General features: G+C 44.6%; 1 protein-coding gene across 5 annotated transcripts in view; it reads left to right on the top strand.

The window, feature by feature from the left end:
* Positions 1-17,605, top strand: part of DLG5 (discs large MAGUK scaffold protein 5) — a 181,102-nt gene that overhangs the window by 94,746 nt on the left and 68,751 nt on the right. For all 5 annotated transcript variants that reach the window (XM_073353227.1, XM_073353225.1, XM_073353224.1 and 2 more), the window contains exons 3-4: positions 3,031-3,196; positions 15,532-15,675. In XM_073353227.1, the coding sequence (XP_073209328.1) occupies positions 3,031-3,196; positions 15,532-15,675 (310 nt within the window). The remainder of the gene's footprint in view (positions 1-3,030; positions 3,197-15,531; positions 15,676-17,605) is intronic.

The raw sequence follows: 17,605 nt of genomic DNA, 5'->3' as shown, positions 1-17,605 counted from the left end.
TGGGACAGCAGAGATGCTGCCACAGCTATCTTCGGTATCTAGATTGTTCAGTGCCTTGAAATCAATAGGAGTTGGGAGTGTACCTTAGGAAATAATGTGGTTCTGAATCTCCAACCTAAAAATATCAGAGAAAGAAGACACAGTGGGTTCATGTCGAGCCAAACACATCTGCCTTTTATTATCTCTAACCTAGCAAAACTGTACAGTGCATTGGATTTCTTCTTACACTTTTTTTTTTTTTAAATTAATGGTTTATCTTGTGGTAGGTACAGGCTTTCTTACTGAACACCAAAAGGGACTGTTCTTTATGTATAAGCCTGTATTGATTCTGCTCTCAACTGTTTCTTATGTTGTGTTGGGTAAGTCACCTAAGCCAGTGGTTTTCAAACTTTTTTTTTCTGGCGCCACAGTTGAAGAAAATTGGTTGATGCCTGCGACCCAACAGAGCTGAGGATGCGGGGTTTGGGGTGTGGGAGGAGGTCAGGGTCGAGGGTTAGGATGTGGGGGTGAGGGCTGCGGGGTGGGGACGGAATGAGGGGTTCAGGGTATGGGAGGGGGCTCTGGGCTGGGCAGGGGGTTGGGGTGCGGGAGGGGGTTAGGGCTCTGGGCAGGAGGTGCAGGCTCTGTGGTGGGGCTGGGGATGAGGGGCTTGGGGTGCAGGAGGGGGCAGGGGGTTGGGGTGCAAGAGGGAGTCAGGTCTCTGGGGGTGCAGGTTCTGGGGTGGGGCTGGTGATGAGGGGTTTGGGATGGAGGCGGGGGCTCTGTGTTTGGGGGGGGTGCTCAGGGCTGGGGCAGGGATTTGGGGTGTGAGCTTACCTCAGACAGCTCCCCATCAGCAGTGCAGTGGGGGTGCTAAGGCAGGCTTCCTGCCTGTCCTGGCGCTGTGGACTGCGCTGCATCCCGGAAGCGGCCAGCAGCAGGTCTGGCTCTTAGGTGGAGGCGCGCAAGCATCTCCACACACCTCTTGCCCACAGGCACTGCCCCCCGAGCTCCCATTGGCTGGTTCCTGGCCAGTGGGAGTGCGGAGCCGGTTCTCTGGGCAGGGACAGCATGTGGAGCTGCCCTCACCTAGGAGCTGGACCTGCTGCTGGATTAACCTGCCTTAGCCAGGCAGCACTGCTGACGGGACTTTAAATGGCACAGTTGGTGGTGCTGACCAGATCTGCCATGACTTACTGCTGACTAGATCCACCACAACCCACTGCGAACCACAGTTTGAAAACCACTGCCCTAAACCAACATTTTCAAATTGCCGTTGATTTTGGTTACCTCAGTTTTTGTGCGCCTTATCTGAGAGACGTTGTGTATAATTTTAAGAAGTACTGGGAGTCCGTTGATTCATTTGAAATTATGTGTGGTTAGCTCTTCTGAAAATTTGGAAATCTAATGTCTCAAGTAATGCACCCAAAATCAGTAACATTTTTGAAATTTTTGAACCTCAGGTTACCTATCCTTGTGCCTCAGGTTGCCTGTCCTAAAATAGAGATAACTACCGACCTTGGTAGTGTGCTTTGAGGGCCTCAGATGAAAGCAGGTGTGATTATAATAAAATTACATCTTAACAAGGCTTCACTTTAAAATCCTTCATCTTTATGTTGTTTTTTTTTAAAAATTATACCTCAGGCAAATTGTCAGTTTTTTTTTCTTGTGGAAAACTGCATTAGAAAATTACAGAATTACAAATCTCAGCATAGATCTAGATTATAACTTCTGTTCTGTGACCTGCATCTAAGATTAGAATCTGACAGTTAGCTGGCAGAACTAAAATTACAACTGGATTTAATGCCAGGATGTTTTGAAACAAAATACTTCAAATTAACAAGTCTTGGCTGGAAGTTAACCTCTTCTTACAGTGACCTGATGAATGGATGTTTATAGCTGTCTGAGGGAATGTGCACCATTAGTCACTGCTGAAATTTAAAAAACAACAACAGTGATTCAGTCACGTAAACCTCATGTGTGACAACCCATTCGGGAGACTGTCGTGTAATTCAGCTCGATAAATGTGATTAACTCATTTTAGAAAATAATATTCAAAATGTAATGCAAGATACTTTTCATATGTACCTTTGATTTTTTTTTTAAAAGGCATATTTCAAATGTATTGGATTGATCTGTTGTGATGTATCAAGGGGTATTGAATTGTTTTGTCACTCAGTACAGGTATTACATTCCAGATTCTTTTTGAATGTCAAAGCTGTTACATGATGTTTAATGTCTTCATGAATTTTTGTACCATCTTGATCCACAATGTTTGGGCATGGATTCTATCCTGGCAGCTGATTTAGTGAAGCTTGAGAGACTGTCTCAAAATGTCTCAGGCTTTCCATGTTTTATTTTGGGCTTATCCTGCATCATCAGTGGTGGCAAATAGTTAACTAAAGGTCAAGTTATTTTAAAAAGAGAGTCAATTGTAATACTTTGCAAAACAGTGAATGTATATAGTTAGGGGGTGTGTGTGTGTGTGTGTGTTGGGGAAAGCGGGGCGGAATTCTGAAGCAGCTGCATTGTTGTTCCCGGTGTAGACTAGCAAAGCTGCTACGTGCACTGATGGATCTTATTCCAGTTTCATCCATGCAATAAGCTCCACCATTGTCAATAACAGCTTTGCCCATAGTAGGGATTTGCAACACTGAAGCCACACTAGGAGCTGGCAACCAGTGTCTGTAATTGGGACAAATATCCAGTGTAGACAAAGGCCTCTCTATCTGCTGCTACTTATTTCCCATAAAATGTCTTCCACTTCTAGCACCTTGACTTGTTGGTGACTCTGTTGACAAGTATGTAAGGGCCTCGATCTTACAAACCAGTCTGCATTGTCAGATCCCTGCACCCTGTCAGTCTGAGTGAATTCATTGGAGCCTCATGAGGCAGCATGCAGGACTGCAGCTTGGGTGTTTTTTTTTTTTTTTTTAAACAAAATTCTTATGCATGGTTTTTATCCATTTAGCCTGGATAATTACAATGAACATATATTATTTGTTCAAGTCTTGAGAAGTTATCTGACAATCTAATTTATATTCTTATTAGGTACGACAGGCAAAGCATCATCCCCACCACCTGTCTTAGACACAAGGCAGATGAATGAGAAACTAGAGACTATTTTATTCCAGCTCCGCCAGGTTACACGTGAGAGGGATGAGTTACGCAAGCGCCTTGCACTTTCATCTCCTGGATCAACCTTCGATGACTGCAGGTAAAAAAAAAATATATATTATATTTGAATATGTCTTTAAGGGGTGTTGTATGTATTTTGGTTTTCATGAGTTACATGGACTGCCACTCATAGCTAAAGCAGTTAGCAAATAGATTGCAAAATGTGTTTATACCACTCCCAGAATGTATACACCTGGCACTAATATTTGTTGCTGACTCATGTGGATGATGAAAAGATATAGCTTTGTAGTTCCTGGGTGTTACCTCAACAGAAGACAAATGTCTCCTATAGTAGGGCATTTTTCAAACCCACTTTGCTGTTGGGCTCAAATGAGGGTTGGCAGCGCTCCAGTCCATGGAAATTCATTTGTCATTGGGTATGAGTCCATTCTCCACAGACCTGAGTCTCCTCTTACCTTTAGAGTTTTTGGAGGGACTGAGACCTACCACAGGGTCCTATGTCTTCTGGGTAACAGTGTTCTCCTAACTTCTTCCTGGGATCCGCAGGGGAAACTGGGTAACCACATGTAGGATTAAGAGCCACTTATTACTGCCCATTGCTTCTGAGCTAATGATTAGCAAGAGAGGGGTGAACAGCTCTTCCACTCCAAGAGTTCTGGTGCGAGAGTATATAAAACACTTGCAAAACCCACTTGTCCACAGTGAATGGGCAACTTAGGGCTGGAAAGTTACTGCCTTCTTCCTTGGAGAGGACGGGTGGAGAAGTCATGACTAGTGTTATTGAGGAGGGGAGGGGAAAGGAAAGGCAGTGAGCAGAATGGATAGAGCTGCTTCTCTTTACAAAGGAGAGGAAGCTAAGGAGCAGAGCAAGCTCCGAACTACTTCTCTTTGGGAGTAAGAGAGGAGGCCAGCAGCTTTCTGTGTGAGAGCAGGGCAAATGGACTAGCAGCAGCAATAGAGCCCTGCATAGAGAGATGGCCCGGCATAAAATGTCTTGTAGGAAAAGGGGGCTCCCCAGCACTAACTTACTGGGGATACAGCATATACTGATTGTGGGGGCTGCACACTGTTAATGTGCAACTCTCCACTGAGCAATGCTGGGCACCCACAAATTTAAATAATTAGTGCCGCCCCCAATAAACTAAGCCTGGGCGACCCCAATATTCATTGTTTTAATTGGAAGAGGGGGCTGCCTTGCAATCTGCTGTTAGGTGGGAAGCATTAATTCAGAGTGCGGAGGCCTCCAAGGTAGGTGAGGGAGATGGGGAAAGGGTTGGTTTATTTTGGAGGAATGAGAATGTGATCCTATAGAAACATGGGTTTGAGGGGCTATGCTAGTACAGGTATTTTCTACTAATGCTAGTAGACTCAGTCGTTGGCATAGAACTTGTCAGGGAAATATGTTGAGCCCTGGAGTAAATTAGTCCCACGGCCACTGGATGCTGAAATGCATTTACAAAACACAGACTTCTTGGGGAGGCCTGAGGCAAATCTTGGTCTGCGCCTCAGTTTCCCCATTTGTCAGTTGTGCCTTTTGTAATGGGGTCTCTGCTAACCTGAGTATTAGAAGCAAGACTGTTAACTATGAACTTTCAGACCTTCTGAACATTTTCAGGATTTGAACCCGTGAACTAGAGTTGAAAGACTGTGTTTGCCATTATCAGTCCCTGAGCCAGCCATTCTACCTACCTCACAGGGGTGCTGTGAGACTTACTTAACGAGCATTAAACCCTTTGAACTTCTGTCACATATTCTATCAAAGGATCTCCAAAGCATTTTTGTGTATCATTTGACCCAATCCTGAAGCTGTTGTTAAGTTTTCACTTAGGCAGAACTCCCATTTGAAGCAGACGGAGTTTGCCTGACTTAAGGATTTGGCTGCCTGACTACCAGTATTTTATAATAATAATTTCTTGTAACATAAGTCAGGATATTATTATAAGGTTCTGCTTTTAGGGTGCCAAGTTTTTTTTTTTTTTTTTTTTTTGAACAAGAGATCAATCCACTGCTATAGCTGCAGGAAATGTGTGCAATGGAAAATATATTTATAAGCTTTTTACAGTTTTAAGAACAACTTTTTAAAAATAAATATTGTGGTTGACCAATGTTTAAACAGCCTATATTAAAGAGGGATAGGTACTAGTTTCCAAACAATTAGAGAGATTTCAGAAATAGAAAATGAATAGATTGAGTTGACTTCACTTTCATTCTTTAAAAAATAAATAAATCTCCTTTATAGTACTTTTTCATATTGCTTTTAATTTCCATTTTGCAGTCCTTCCCCATTGATCTCTGTAGGACCATAGGGTTGGGCCCAGGTATTGTAAGTAGAGCTGTGTGTATATACATATCTCTCCTCTTCCCCCCCCCCGGGCTTCAGTGCCCAAACCAAAAAGAAAAAGTAAAAAATTATAACATTTTGTTTGACCCAGAAGGACATATTTTTGTTTTGTTTTTGTGGTTTTGCCTCTTTTCGATTTTGTTAAAAAATTTGAAGTACAATTCATATGAACAGTTGTTTCAAATGAAAAAGTTAAAACATTTTGTTTTAAAAATGTTGAAACAAAACATTTTATTTTTCAGATTTTTTTTTTTTACAGAAATAATTTGTCAAATTCTTTAAATGTTTTGGTCAACCCAAATCTGTGTGTGTTTGATGAAAAAATGTTTTGTACTTCAACTTTCCCCCAGCTCTAAATGTAAGCTTTTTTTGTTAGCTTTTTGTTCTACCTAAAGGCTTGTGCTTTTCCTTCTGTTTGTGGGTGTACACAAGTAGTATTGGCAAACTGAGATCCTGGCCTGTCATGATGCGGGGGATTAAAAACACTTCTATCAGAGTGGAGTATGCTGGGAAAGAGGAGTGGTTTGTTTCCAAAGTAGGGTACATGCTGCTATGCCAGCGAGTGCTAGCTGAACTTAGTTTGTATTTCCTTGCTAATGTGACCAGATTCCAGTCTTGCCCTGATGTATACTGAAGGCAATCCAATTGGAATCCAAAGGGAGTTTCAGTGGGAGTTATTTAGTAGAACCTCAAAGTTATGAACACCTCGGGAATGGAGGTTGTTTGTAACTCTAAAATGTTCGTAACTCTCAACAAAATGTTATGGCTGTTCTTTCTAAGGTTTACAACGGGACATTGATTTAATACAGCTTTGATACTTGTGCAGAAGAAAAATGCTACTTTTAACCATCTTAATTTAAATGGAACAAGCACAGAAACAGTTTCCTTACCTTGTCAAATCTTTTTTTAAACTTTCACTTTATTTTTTTTAGTATTTTACTTGTAACACTACTGTACTGTACTTGCTTTCCACCCCGTCTCTGCAGCTGCCTGATTGTGTACTTCCGGTTCCAAATGAAGTGTGTGGTTGACCGGTCAGTTTGTAACTCTGAGGTTCTACTGTATATGAGTCAAAGCAGGATTTGACCTGTAATTCTTACGCTTTGGATTTATAGATTTGTTTATATGCTTTGAAACTGACATTTCTATAAAATATAACACATCTCTTTAATTAAAATAATCTCCTTGCTCTAGGGAACATAGTTCTGCAACTTGGGGCAAAGTAAAATTGCCCAGATCTGAACTCTGATCTGACTGCTGTATAGTTTTAAAAGGATGTGTATTGCTGTAACAGTTTGATCTTTGATTTTTTGATCTATAATATAATTCCATCTGCATTTCCACATTGCCTTCGGTTGGTGGGGCTTAAACCTCTAAAATGGCAATATAGAACATTCTTCTGTTTACATCTGGTCCAGCTATCTAGGATACAAGTACCAGCATCATTGCAGTTAGCAGAGTAGCAGCCGTGTTAGTCTGTGTCCGCAAAAAGAAAAGGAGGACTTGTGGCACCCTAGAGACTAACAAATTTGCCACAATTCCTCCTTTTCTTATTGCGGTTAGCGCCACCTTTGGGTAGGTAGGTTAGATTGTGTACACCTGCAGTATTTCTGTGTGTTTATTTCCAGCTGAGTCTTTGTAAGGTAAGGATTCTAAATATTAACTTCAGCGGAGTTGGAGACATTGGACATTCTTTCTTCACTTTACAGGAAAAAAAAATGTTGTTTGCCTTTGAGACAAGCTTATCAGTTGCCTTTTTGTTGAATCTCTCACACTGAAATATTTTGCCGAATGTACATTTCTGATTACAAGCTTAATATGAGCATGTGTTTATTAGACTCAATAAGCATAGTGTATTCACTGGGATTTAAACTGCGGTTCAATTAACATCATTTTAATTACTCTGTTGGACAGATGGTGTCTGCTTTCAATAATTTCACCCTAAAGCCTCATTTAAGTCATACTTGGGTTCTGAATGCTTCTGTCAGGGGCATGGATAAATGTAGAATGACATTTATTTTTGGTAACTTGGATTAACATTTTGAAAAGGAAATACTCTCTAACAGTTGATAATGCTGATAACTCATACAGCACTATTAATATAGGGGTATTCTGCTGCTTGGCATTCTTGATGGGAGAACATGTAAAAATAGTGTACATGAAAGTCTGGCTTCGTTACTGGAAGTTCATCTGTAATGTGAAGTTCAGTTTTAAATGCTGTTCTGATTTGTCAGGCAAGACGGTTGTTCCCAAGACCAGTTTCATGTTGGGAGAGGGGAGTTAAATGCTGAGACACAATTGCTCCCTTTGAGTTCTTCAGTCAAAATATAGCTCTATTCCTAAAGTAAACAAATAAAATAAAAAGGCACGTTAGTATTGCTCACATACTCCTTGTTAGTCTGTGAATCTTATGTGATCAGTATTTTATTTTTACTACTCTCACCACTGCAGCTGTGCAAAGACCACTTCCATTCTTCCTCATCAATTGAACTGCCAGCTAGATTTCAGTTCCAGAATCCTTACTGCTGTTTATATCTGAAGCAGAAAGAATCCTGATTACTTTTCAGGCTGAGCTTGCAGTGCTGCCATTTCGGGGGTGGGGAAACGTGATCTAAACTGGCAACTGAACAAATTTGATAGGAAACTAAATGGGTTCAAAAGAATCAGTGAGTTTCACTCAGCTCTCTTCATTGCCTACTGCAGCGTTTCCCAAACTTTTTTGGCCACGGAACGTTTATAATATTATTTTGTAGTCATTTGGTTTTCAAATTAAAAATTGTGTTATTTATGCTCAAATATATTTTATTTTATAAAACAAAGCAAAAATACAAATTTAAAATAATTTGAACTAACAATTTCTAACTGGAAAGCGCGTATAAAGTAGTACAAAAATCAAGTGCAAGAGTCAAAATTAAATTCTAGATTCTTTCACGGAACACCTATTCACATCGTGTGGAACACCAGTGTTCTGCGGAACACAGTTTGGGAAACGCTGGCCTACTTGTTAGTTTCATTTTTAGGGGACCCAGGAGACAGGTCATGTGACTATCAAATGTTTCATTGTGAAACCAGAAAACTCAGTCTTGGAAAAACATTGTGACGATCCAGAGATAGCAAAGAGTTTAATTTAGAGTTTCTACGGAAGTTTAATGGGCCAAAAACACGTTAGGACAAAATACTGCTAGTTTGGTTTGTTACCAACACTAAAATTAGTAGTTTCACACAACTAGAGGGTTTCCTAACAAAAACTTCCCATTGCCCCTTAGCTCAGTAAATGAGTTGTGTGAGAGTTCATGATAAATTAGTCCAACAGCCAGCCAAGGTAGATGTTTTTAGTTGTTTTCATCTAGTCATTCTGATATCATTTTAAATTCCGGTCTCTGAAGTAATCCTTGATTTAGAGTGGCTTGTAATTTGCACATCTCATTAAAGGCTATTAGGGGTGTGGTGTTCTTCGAGTGATTACCCATATGTATTCCACAATAGGTGTGTGTGCTTGCCACATGCACCGGTGCTGGAAGTTTTTCCCCCAGCAGTACCTGTAGGGGGAGCACCCCAGCGACCTCTGGAGTGGTGCCTCCATGGCGCGGTATAAGGGGAGCTGCCTGCTCCCCCCACCCTCAGTTCCTTCTTGCTGCCGAGTGAAGGTGCATCGGAACTGTGCTGCTCCAGCTTTGCTGTAGCTCATCCCCAGAACTTTTTAGTTTGTTCAGTGCTAGTACCTATAGTTAGTTAGCTGTTACAGTTAGTTCATTTAGTTAGAGTACCTGGGCTGGGGCATGCCACGTGCCCCGGGTTTTAAGGCGTGCGACACTTGTAGGCAATCTATGCCAAGGAGTGATCCACACGCGGACTGTCTACACTGTTTGGGTGAGACCCATATCAGTGATTGTTGGAAAATTTGAAAGTCGTTTAAACCTCGGACTAAGAGAGAGAGAGACATTAGGCTCCGGGCCATTCTCATGGAGTCGGTGCTGGTCTCGGCTCCGGTGTGCTGCTCCGAGTCGGTATGAAGCACCGCAGCATTGGTACGTGGCGACCTTCCAGTGCCTTCGACTAGTCGGCACCGCGCACCGTCTATGGGGCATAAGAAGGCTAAAAAAGTGCCTTCTTCGCAGCGGCACTGAGGTAACCGGGGGCAGAGACTAGACCCATGTCAGGCAGTCCTCGATCCCCTTTGGCCTCTAGATCTCCAACTCACGTTGAGTGGAGTAACCCAGCCACATAGGACCAGGCCTCCCCGGATGTCTGGATGCCATCCACGCTGGAGGCCCTGCAGGTGGCCAAAGACGGCATGACCATGCTGGTACCAGGAGCACCGCCGGTGTCGGTCCCCGCTCCAGAGGTAAGCCACCTCTGGGTTCTCAACAGTCGCCCCCGGCGCAGCACCTGTCTCGGTCATGGGAATGTTCCCGACTCGTTCTCCACCCAGCGACCGTTTGGGATGCAGTCCACGTGGCTCGTCCTTGACTCCCACCAGACTGTCTGGTTGGGTACCGTCTGACTGGGACTCCTGGCACCGCTCCACGCCATGGAGCGATTACCGTCGGGACCGAGGCAGACATCGCCAGAGGCCCTCGTCTCACAGGGGTCACTGCAACCGGTCGCGGCATGGATGTCTTCGCCGTTCCTGCTTGGAATCCCACTCCAAGTCTCCGCCAAGGCACAGTGCCGCAGCCCAGGGCGTAGATCGCCAGCACCGCGCTGTCATGGGTCCGCCCGTTGGAGCAGTTCGCAGAGCAGCAGATACAGGCAGTACTGGTCCTCCACATCGAGATCGCGGTCCTGTGGGCGACGCCCCTCCCGGCACCGCTGTTCCTCCCGGTCCCGTGACAGTGGTAGGTCATTCATTTGCCCGGGCTCCACTCGTAGTTGCCCTTCCATGAGGCAGGCCAGCCAGGCCGAGCACCTGGGGCCGTCGGTGCCACAGCAGATGCAGAGGCACCGGGCCCAATGGCCGGCACAGGCCGGTGAGGGCCTGCTTGGTAGCCAGAGCCTCAGAGGCGCCGTTGGTCTCTCTCTCCAGGCCCCCAAGGAGAGGGTTGGTGGGACGTATGTCCTCGGCACCATGCCCGGAGACCAACCAAGTGGTGGACCCTCCATTGCCGGTGGATATCCAGAGCACCATACTGGCTTCCTCTCCCTCCCCGGATGAGGCGATAGCAGCCCTGCCCCGCTCCATCCCGCAGGAGGACTTCAAGAACTTTTAAAATGGGTGGCATCGAGCCTTCACCTCCAGGCAGAGGAGCTGGAGGAGTCCTTGGACTCCCTGTTCAGTGTACTGTCATCTTCGGCACCAGGCAGAGTGGCTTTGCCCCTCCATGAGGGGGTGGCAAGGATTTCAAATGCCCTGTGGCAAACGCTGTCTGCCCTGGCCCCCATCTCAAAGAAGGCAGAATGCAAGTACTTTGTACCCACCAAGGGGCACGAGTACCTCTACACCCACCCAACACCCAACTGCCTGGTGGTCAAGTCGGTCAACCACAGGGAGTGGCAGGGCCAACCAGCCCCCATTCTGAAAAATAAAGACTCAGGGAGGCTGGACTCTTTTGGCAGAAAGGTTTATTCATCCTGGAGTTTCTAGTTGCGGGTGGCAAACCATCAGGCTCTCCTGGGCAGGTACAAATTCAACTTGTGGGGTTCGCTGCCCAAATTCGAGGACTCCCTCCAGGAGCACAATAAGAAAGAGATCAAGGAGCTGGTGGAGGAGGGTGCAGCTGCTGCCAGGGCGTCCCTGTAGTCGGCGTCAAATGTGGCAGACACGGCAGTTCGATCCATGGCCTCGGTGGTGGCTTCTGCTCTCCGGGCTGTCCAGTGAGGCGCAGTCGGCCATGCAGCAGCTCCCGTTTGACGGCAAGGCTCTGTTTGCTGAACAAATGGGTACACAGCTGCATGGCATGAAGGACTCCCACATGACTCTGCAGACTCTGGATCTTTGTGTTCCAGCTCCGGCCAAAACTAAGTTTAAGCCACAGCAGGCCACTGCTCCGGCTGCCCTGCCTAAGTACGAGGCCGTCTACAAAAAGTCGAGAGACTATAAGAGTATGTCTACACTTCGAAATTATGTTGCATTTTTGAAGTCGATTTTTTTAGAAAGCGATTTTATACAGTCGATTGTGTGTGTCCCCACTTAAGACCATTAAGTCAGTGGAGTGCGTCCACAGTACCAAGGATAGCGTCAACTTCCGGAGCATTGCACTGTGGGTAGCTATCCCACAATCTCCGCCACCCATTAGAATTCTGGGTTGAGATCCCAATACCTGATGGGGCAAAAAACATTGTCGCGGGTGGTTCTGGGTACATGTCAGGCCTCCGTGAAAGCAACAGCAGACAATTGTTTCGTGCCTTTTTTCCTGGGTTACCCATGCAGACGCCATACCATGGCAAGCATGGAGCCCACTCAGCTCACCGTATGTCTCCTGGGTGTTGGCAGATGCGGGACTGCATTGCTACACAGCAGCAACTTATTGCCTTGTGGCAGCAGATGGTGCATTAAGGCTAGTAGCCGTCCTTGTCTCCTGAGTGCTCTTGGCCGGCCTCGGTGAAGTCAGTCAGGGCGCCTGGGCAGACATGGGTGCTCCTGGCAAATCTTGGTGAGGTCTGTTGGGGCACCTGGACATAAATGGGAGTGACTCAGGTCATTCTCTTCTTTAAGTTTTGTCTAATGGAGATTCAGTCCTGCCTGGAATATTGGCAGAGGCATATTGAGCCTTCCCCCCTTCCCTCTCATCAGCAGGGTCCTGGAGAAAGTAAAAATGGACAAAGCACGGGTTCTTCTGATTGCCCCAGCAGCATTGGTACGGGATCCTCATGGGCCTGGCAGTGGCTTCACCGCAGCCTTTGCTGCTCCGCCTGGACCTGTTCTCCCAGGACCAGGGCTGCCTCCTCCATCCCAACCTAGCAGCTCTCCGCCTCACGGTGTGGCTGCTCAATGGCTAGGCGGGGAGGAGTGGATGTGTTCGGAGGGGGTCCAGCACATCCTTCTGGAAAGTAGGCGGTCCTTCACATGCCGCGCCTACTTGGTGAAGTGGTCCCAGGTCTCCAGATGGGCTGCCAAGCAGGTTTCCCCAGTGGCCGCCCTGATCCAGCTTATCCTGGACTTCCTCCTTCACTTTAGAGCCCAGGGCCTGGCGCCCTCGTCGGTCAGGGTGCACCTGGCGGCCATATTAGCCTTCCATCCGCCAGTGCAGGGACACACGATGTTCTCCCATGGTATTCCTTGAGGGATTGGACCATCTTTTTCCATATGCTAGGCCTCTGTCCCACCGTGAGACCTGAACTTGGTATTATGGGGGTGTCTCACGGGGGGTCTCACGAAGCCCTCGTTTGAAACTCTGGTCACGTGCTCCTGGTCTCACCTCTCGTGGCCTTCCTGGTTGCTATCACGTCGGCCAGGCAGGTCTCGGAACTCAGGGCCCTGACCTCCTAACCCCCGTACACAGGTTTTCATAAGGATAAGGTTCAGCTCCGCCCACACCCCACGTTCCTCCCTAATGTGGTCTCTGCCTGTCACTTGGGCCAGGACATTTTCCTACCTGTCCTCTGCACCAAGCCACATGCGTCCAGCGCTTGATGTGCGTAGGGCACTGGCCTTCTATCTGGAATGAACTAAGCTGTTCAGGAAGTCCTCTCAACTGTTTGTTGCCTCAGCTGAATGCGTGCGGGGTCGGTTGATTTCCACCCAGCGCCTCTCCCACTGAATCACCTCGTGCATTTGCACTGGTTATGATCTGGCGGGTGTTCCCCCGCCACCAACTGTAAAGGCACACTCGACTCTGGCCCAGGCTTCGTCGGCTGCCTTTGTGGCCCACGTCCCTATCCAGGATATTTGGTCTTTGATTCACACGTTTACCTCACGCTATGCGATTGTCTCCCAAACCAGGGATGACGCCGGGTTCAGCAGAGCCATACTTCGTCCCGGGGATCTGTGAACTCATCCCACCTCCAACAGATATAGTTTGGAATCGCCTATTGTGGAATACCCATGAGCAATCACTCGAAGAAGAAAAGACAGTTACCTTTTCCATAACTGGTGTTCTTCGAGATGTTTCTCATGTTTATTCCATATCCCGTCCTCCTTCCCCTCTGTTGGAGTTGTCTGGCAAGAAGGAACTGAGGGTGGGGGGAGCACACAGTTCCTCTTATACCATGCCGTGGAGGCGCCATTCCAGGGATCGTTAGGGTGCTCCCCCTACGGGTACTGCTAGGGGAAAAATTTCCGGCACTGGTGCACGTGGTGAGCACGCATACCTATTGTGGAATAGACATGAGCATCTCGTAGAACACCAGTTACGGAGAAGGTAACTGTCTTTTTCTTAAAAATGATCGTGGATATTTTATGTGAATAAAATAAAACTCCTGGAGTATTTAGTAGAAGCATGTCTGATGTACACACTTTGACATCTTTATATCCTTCATTTGTAATATCATAAAATATGATCATAGCACTTCGACAGATGTTGAATTTAGCAGCATGAAGTGGATAAATTATGCTTTCACAGATGCATGCACTTGTTACCCATTTGAAATTCACTGAGGAGATCAGGGCTGGCAGGCTAACCCAGGAAAGCAGAGTCAACTGAGACTGACTGAATTATGTAGCAGGAAAGTTTTTTTTGTTTTTTTTATTCTGTAAAATAATGATGTTGTCTCTGGGAGAGGTATCTGGGTTGTTAATATAACTTTTGAGTTCTTGTTAAAGAAAATAATCTGTTTGTAATAGTTACATCTTTTTACTCTGTGTGTGTGTGTGTGTGTATGCGTGCACATGCGTGCACACTCACACTGTTTTATAGAGAGGAAAGATTGTGTAGTAGTTAGGGTGCCAGTCTGAGAGTCTACAGAGCCAAGTTCAGGTCCCTGTTCTGCCACAGAGCCTGTGAGACTTTGGGCAAGTCACTTGGCCCTGGTCTACACTATGAACTTACGTTCGTATAACTATGTCGCTATAGGGTGTGGAAAATGCACGCCCCGAGCAATGCAATTATACCGACCCAACTCCCAGTGTAGATATTGCTACAGTGTTGATAGAAGGGCTTCTCCCGTCGCCATAGCTACCACCTCTTAGGGAGCTGCAGCCCTGTAAGTGTACATAAGCCCTTGGTATCTCTTTGTTTCCATTTCCTATCTGTAAAACCGAGATAAGTATTTCTACCTCGCAGGGGTATTGAGGATAAATAAATTCAAGACTGAGAGGTGTTTAAATATTATAGTAAAAGTGCCATTATAAGTACTTAAGAGCCTCCTTTCTTCTAGGGTGTAGATCTTGCTGCGGTTCTTCATAGGACCTCAAAACCATAAACCCTCCCAAAAATACAGCTTGTGCCAAATGTGATTGTTGGCTTTCTAAGTGGGATATTCCATAACAAGCTCACTAAACCTGTCCTCTGTGATCCATACTGACTACCACTTGCTTTCTGGGCAAAATTTTAACCATGTTAACATTGTAGCTTAGAAAGTCTAAGTTGTTTTAATTCTTTCCTATGTTCTTGAGGCTGCCTCTTTCCTCACGTTTCCACAGTATTTGAGATATTTGAACTCTGGTTTACATGGGGCTGCTAGAGCGTGTTTTAACTGAGGGGCGCTCCAGTCCCAAATGTACACCTCACCCTCTAGTGCACCAAACCGTAGAGGTGGTGGCTTTCAGGGTAAGTTGCTATCCTATTTTTTTCAAGGGCAGGGGCTTGGCTGGGTGGGGTTTTAGAAGTGACCTGCTGCAAGAAGCATTGAATGAATTTGTAATTGTGTTCAATTAAAAAAAAACAAACTTTATGCATGTCCGAAGGGACTTCTGATAGCACACTTTCAAAATCTAAACGTGTAATGGTATTCTGTATGCAGAAATTAATGGTGCAGAAGGAGAATTGCCTTTTTTTCAGTTGCAGCATATTGACCCAGGGTCAGTCTTGAATAATTGATTTGTCACTGTAATAGATTCTAAATAGTGTAACTTCTTAAAGCAATATCTCAAGATTTGGAGTGATTGCTTGCTAATAGTAACTGGACAGTCACTTCACAATATTTCTGCTGATGTAATAATTGAAGTCTGGTTTTATTTTTCCCTTCCATGGCAGGCCTAGTCCAAAACCAAGTCATGATTATGAACGATTGAAGATCCAGTGTATGAAAGCCATGTCGGACCTACAGTCTCTACAGAATCAACATACCAAGACACTAAAAAGATGTGAAGAAGCAGCCAAAGAGGCAGATTTTTATCAGTAAGTAACGCACAAAAGGTAGGGGTGAAAACTTTTTCTCTTCACTGGTTCAGGAGCAGTGCTTAGACAAGTTTACTAGTGCTGTAAGTATTAGTGCTGGTCTGCCAAAAGTGTTTCATTCTGGCTGATCGTGAGATATTTGCTCTTTTAAAATATGGCAGTTTTAAATTACATCATTCTTGTTACCATCTTGCTTTTCTTATTTTTTTAATGGCAACATTTTGTGAACTTCTACAGTCAAAGGTTTTTATTATTTTATTTCACCTATGTTGAAAGGTAAAGTTCCCGTGATTTCAGAAGGGGAAAAGCATTGGTTTTGATCTTTAGGGATCTTTTAGTAGCAACTTCTAAAGCCATGATGGAATTGTGGTTTAGTGGTGTGGAGCAAGGCAAACTAGTTACTAAAGTGTGATTGAGATTGGATATTTCATGACCTGGCCAGTCTAGAAATAAAAGGTGGGATTTTAAAATAGGTTCTGCATTGGCCTGACTCCGCTTCCATTGACATCAGTGGGTGTTTTAACACTTTGAGAGCAGAGTTAGACCATCAATGAGTACATGTGAAAATGTGGTGAAGTTGTGGGGAGAAGATGCCAGCATTTGCTTCTAGCACTGAGGATGATCAAGATATTGGGCTTGAAACCGGGTACTGGTGCAACAATGAACGTGACATGTACGTGATCTTAGACCACTCTAATTTTTATTAATTGGAAAGGTATTCAGCTTAGCAGAAAAAAATGAGGCAAATATAATATTGGAAGTAGCTTTAAGGCTACTGTTCTCTAATGGCACACAATGCACAATTGATAAGTGTGTAACAATCTGGGAACAACGTCTGATTTGGCTGGCTTAGTACTGTCGCTCTTACACCATCAGCAGGCAAAATTTGAAAAAAATGTTAGTAAGAAAATTCACCATGTGCAAACTAAGTGAGCTGCATGGCTATTTGCCGAGGAGATTTGTTGATCCTGTCTGTCCACTTGATTTTGCTATGGAGGAGCAATAGAAGATCCTTGCAACACACTATTTTACCCCTTTATACCTTTGTCGTTATCTAAGGATCCTTCAGAGGTGGTTTGTTTCTTATTTATTAGATGTCAGTTCCACGAGATCACAATCCTGAGACACTCTGTCCTTAGTGCTCTTTCCAAGTTGTTCTGCCTGCTAATAAATTCTAGACGAAGCTACAGATGTCTTTATTTTTAGTCAGATTCCTGTAGCTACTTTTTCTGTGCATGTGAAAGGCTAATGTAAAATGTTTGCACTCCTTGAATTGATAGTAGGGTTTTATTTCCCTTATTTGCAAACCACAGTTCTATAATCTGTGTGATTATAATGTTGTGTTGTTTTTGTTTTATATCTGTATGAAGGGATTTTAAGGATTTAAATTTTACTTGTTGGGGGCAAAAGGCTGTTGAGAGTGATTATTCTGTTGTAATTGCACACACATACACAAGTAACTAAGAATATTATTTTCTCTGAGGAACAGCAATTTTGGTTTTTACATAAGACAAATACAAGGCAATAGCAAACTTTTATGCTTGCACTAAGTACTCTATAAGACTAGGTACTCTGTGAGACTATCTGGCCAGTAAAAAAAAAAAGCATTTTTTATTGTCTCAGAGGTAAGCCCACTTTTCCCCAAAATGAACTTTTATTAAGATTTGGATAAGTAGACTCCTTACTTGCCACTTCAGATAGACCTGTGAGTTTCCCCTCCCTCCCCCCATAGAAGCTCAAATTAAAAACACATCCTTGGGCATGTTTCCTGCAATGTCATCTCTTCTTTTCCTCCCGCTCCATTCAGCGTCTTGCACGTCTCCTTCCTTTGAAGATATTAATACTGAAATAAGAATTGTGGGATCCACCAAATCCTGCGGTCTTTTTGCGTCCTGGTTTCTTTGCATTTAAAAATCTCACATTTCAGGAT

This window comes from Lepidochelys kempii, chromosome 7 (genome assembly GCF_965140265.1).
Source record: "Lepidochelys kempii isolate rLepKem1 chromosome 7, rLepKem1.hap2, whole genome shotgun sequence".
NCBI lineage: Eukaryota > Metazoa > Chordata > Testudines > Cheloniidae > Lepidochelys > Lepidochelys kempii.
This window is presented reverse-complemented; position numbering and strand designations above follow the sequence as displayed.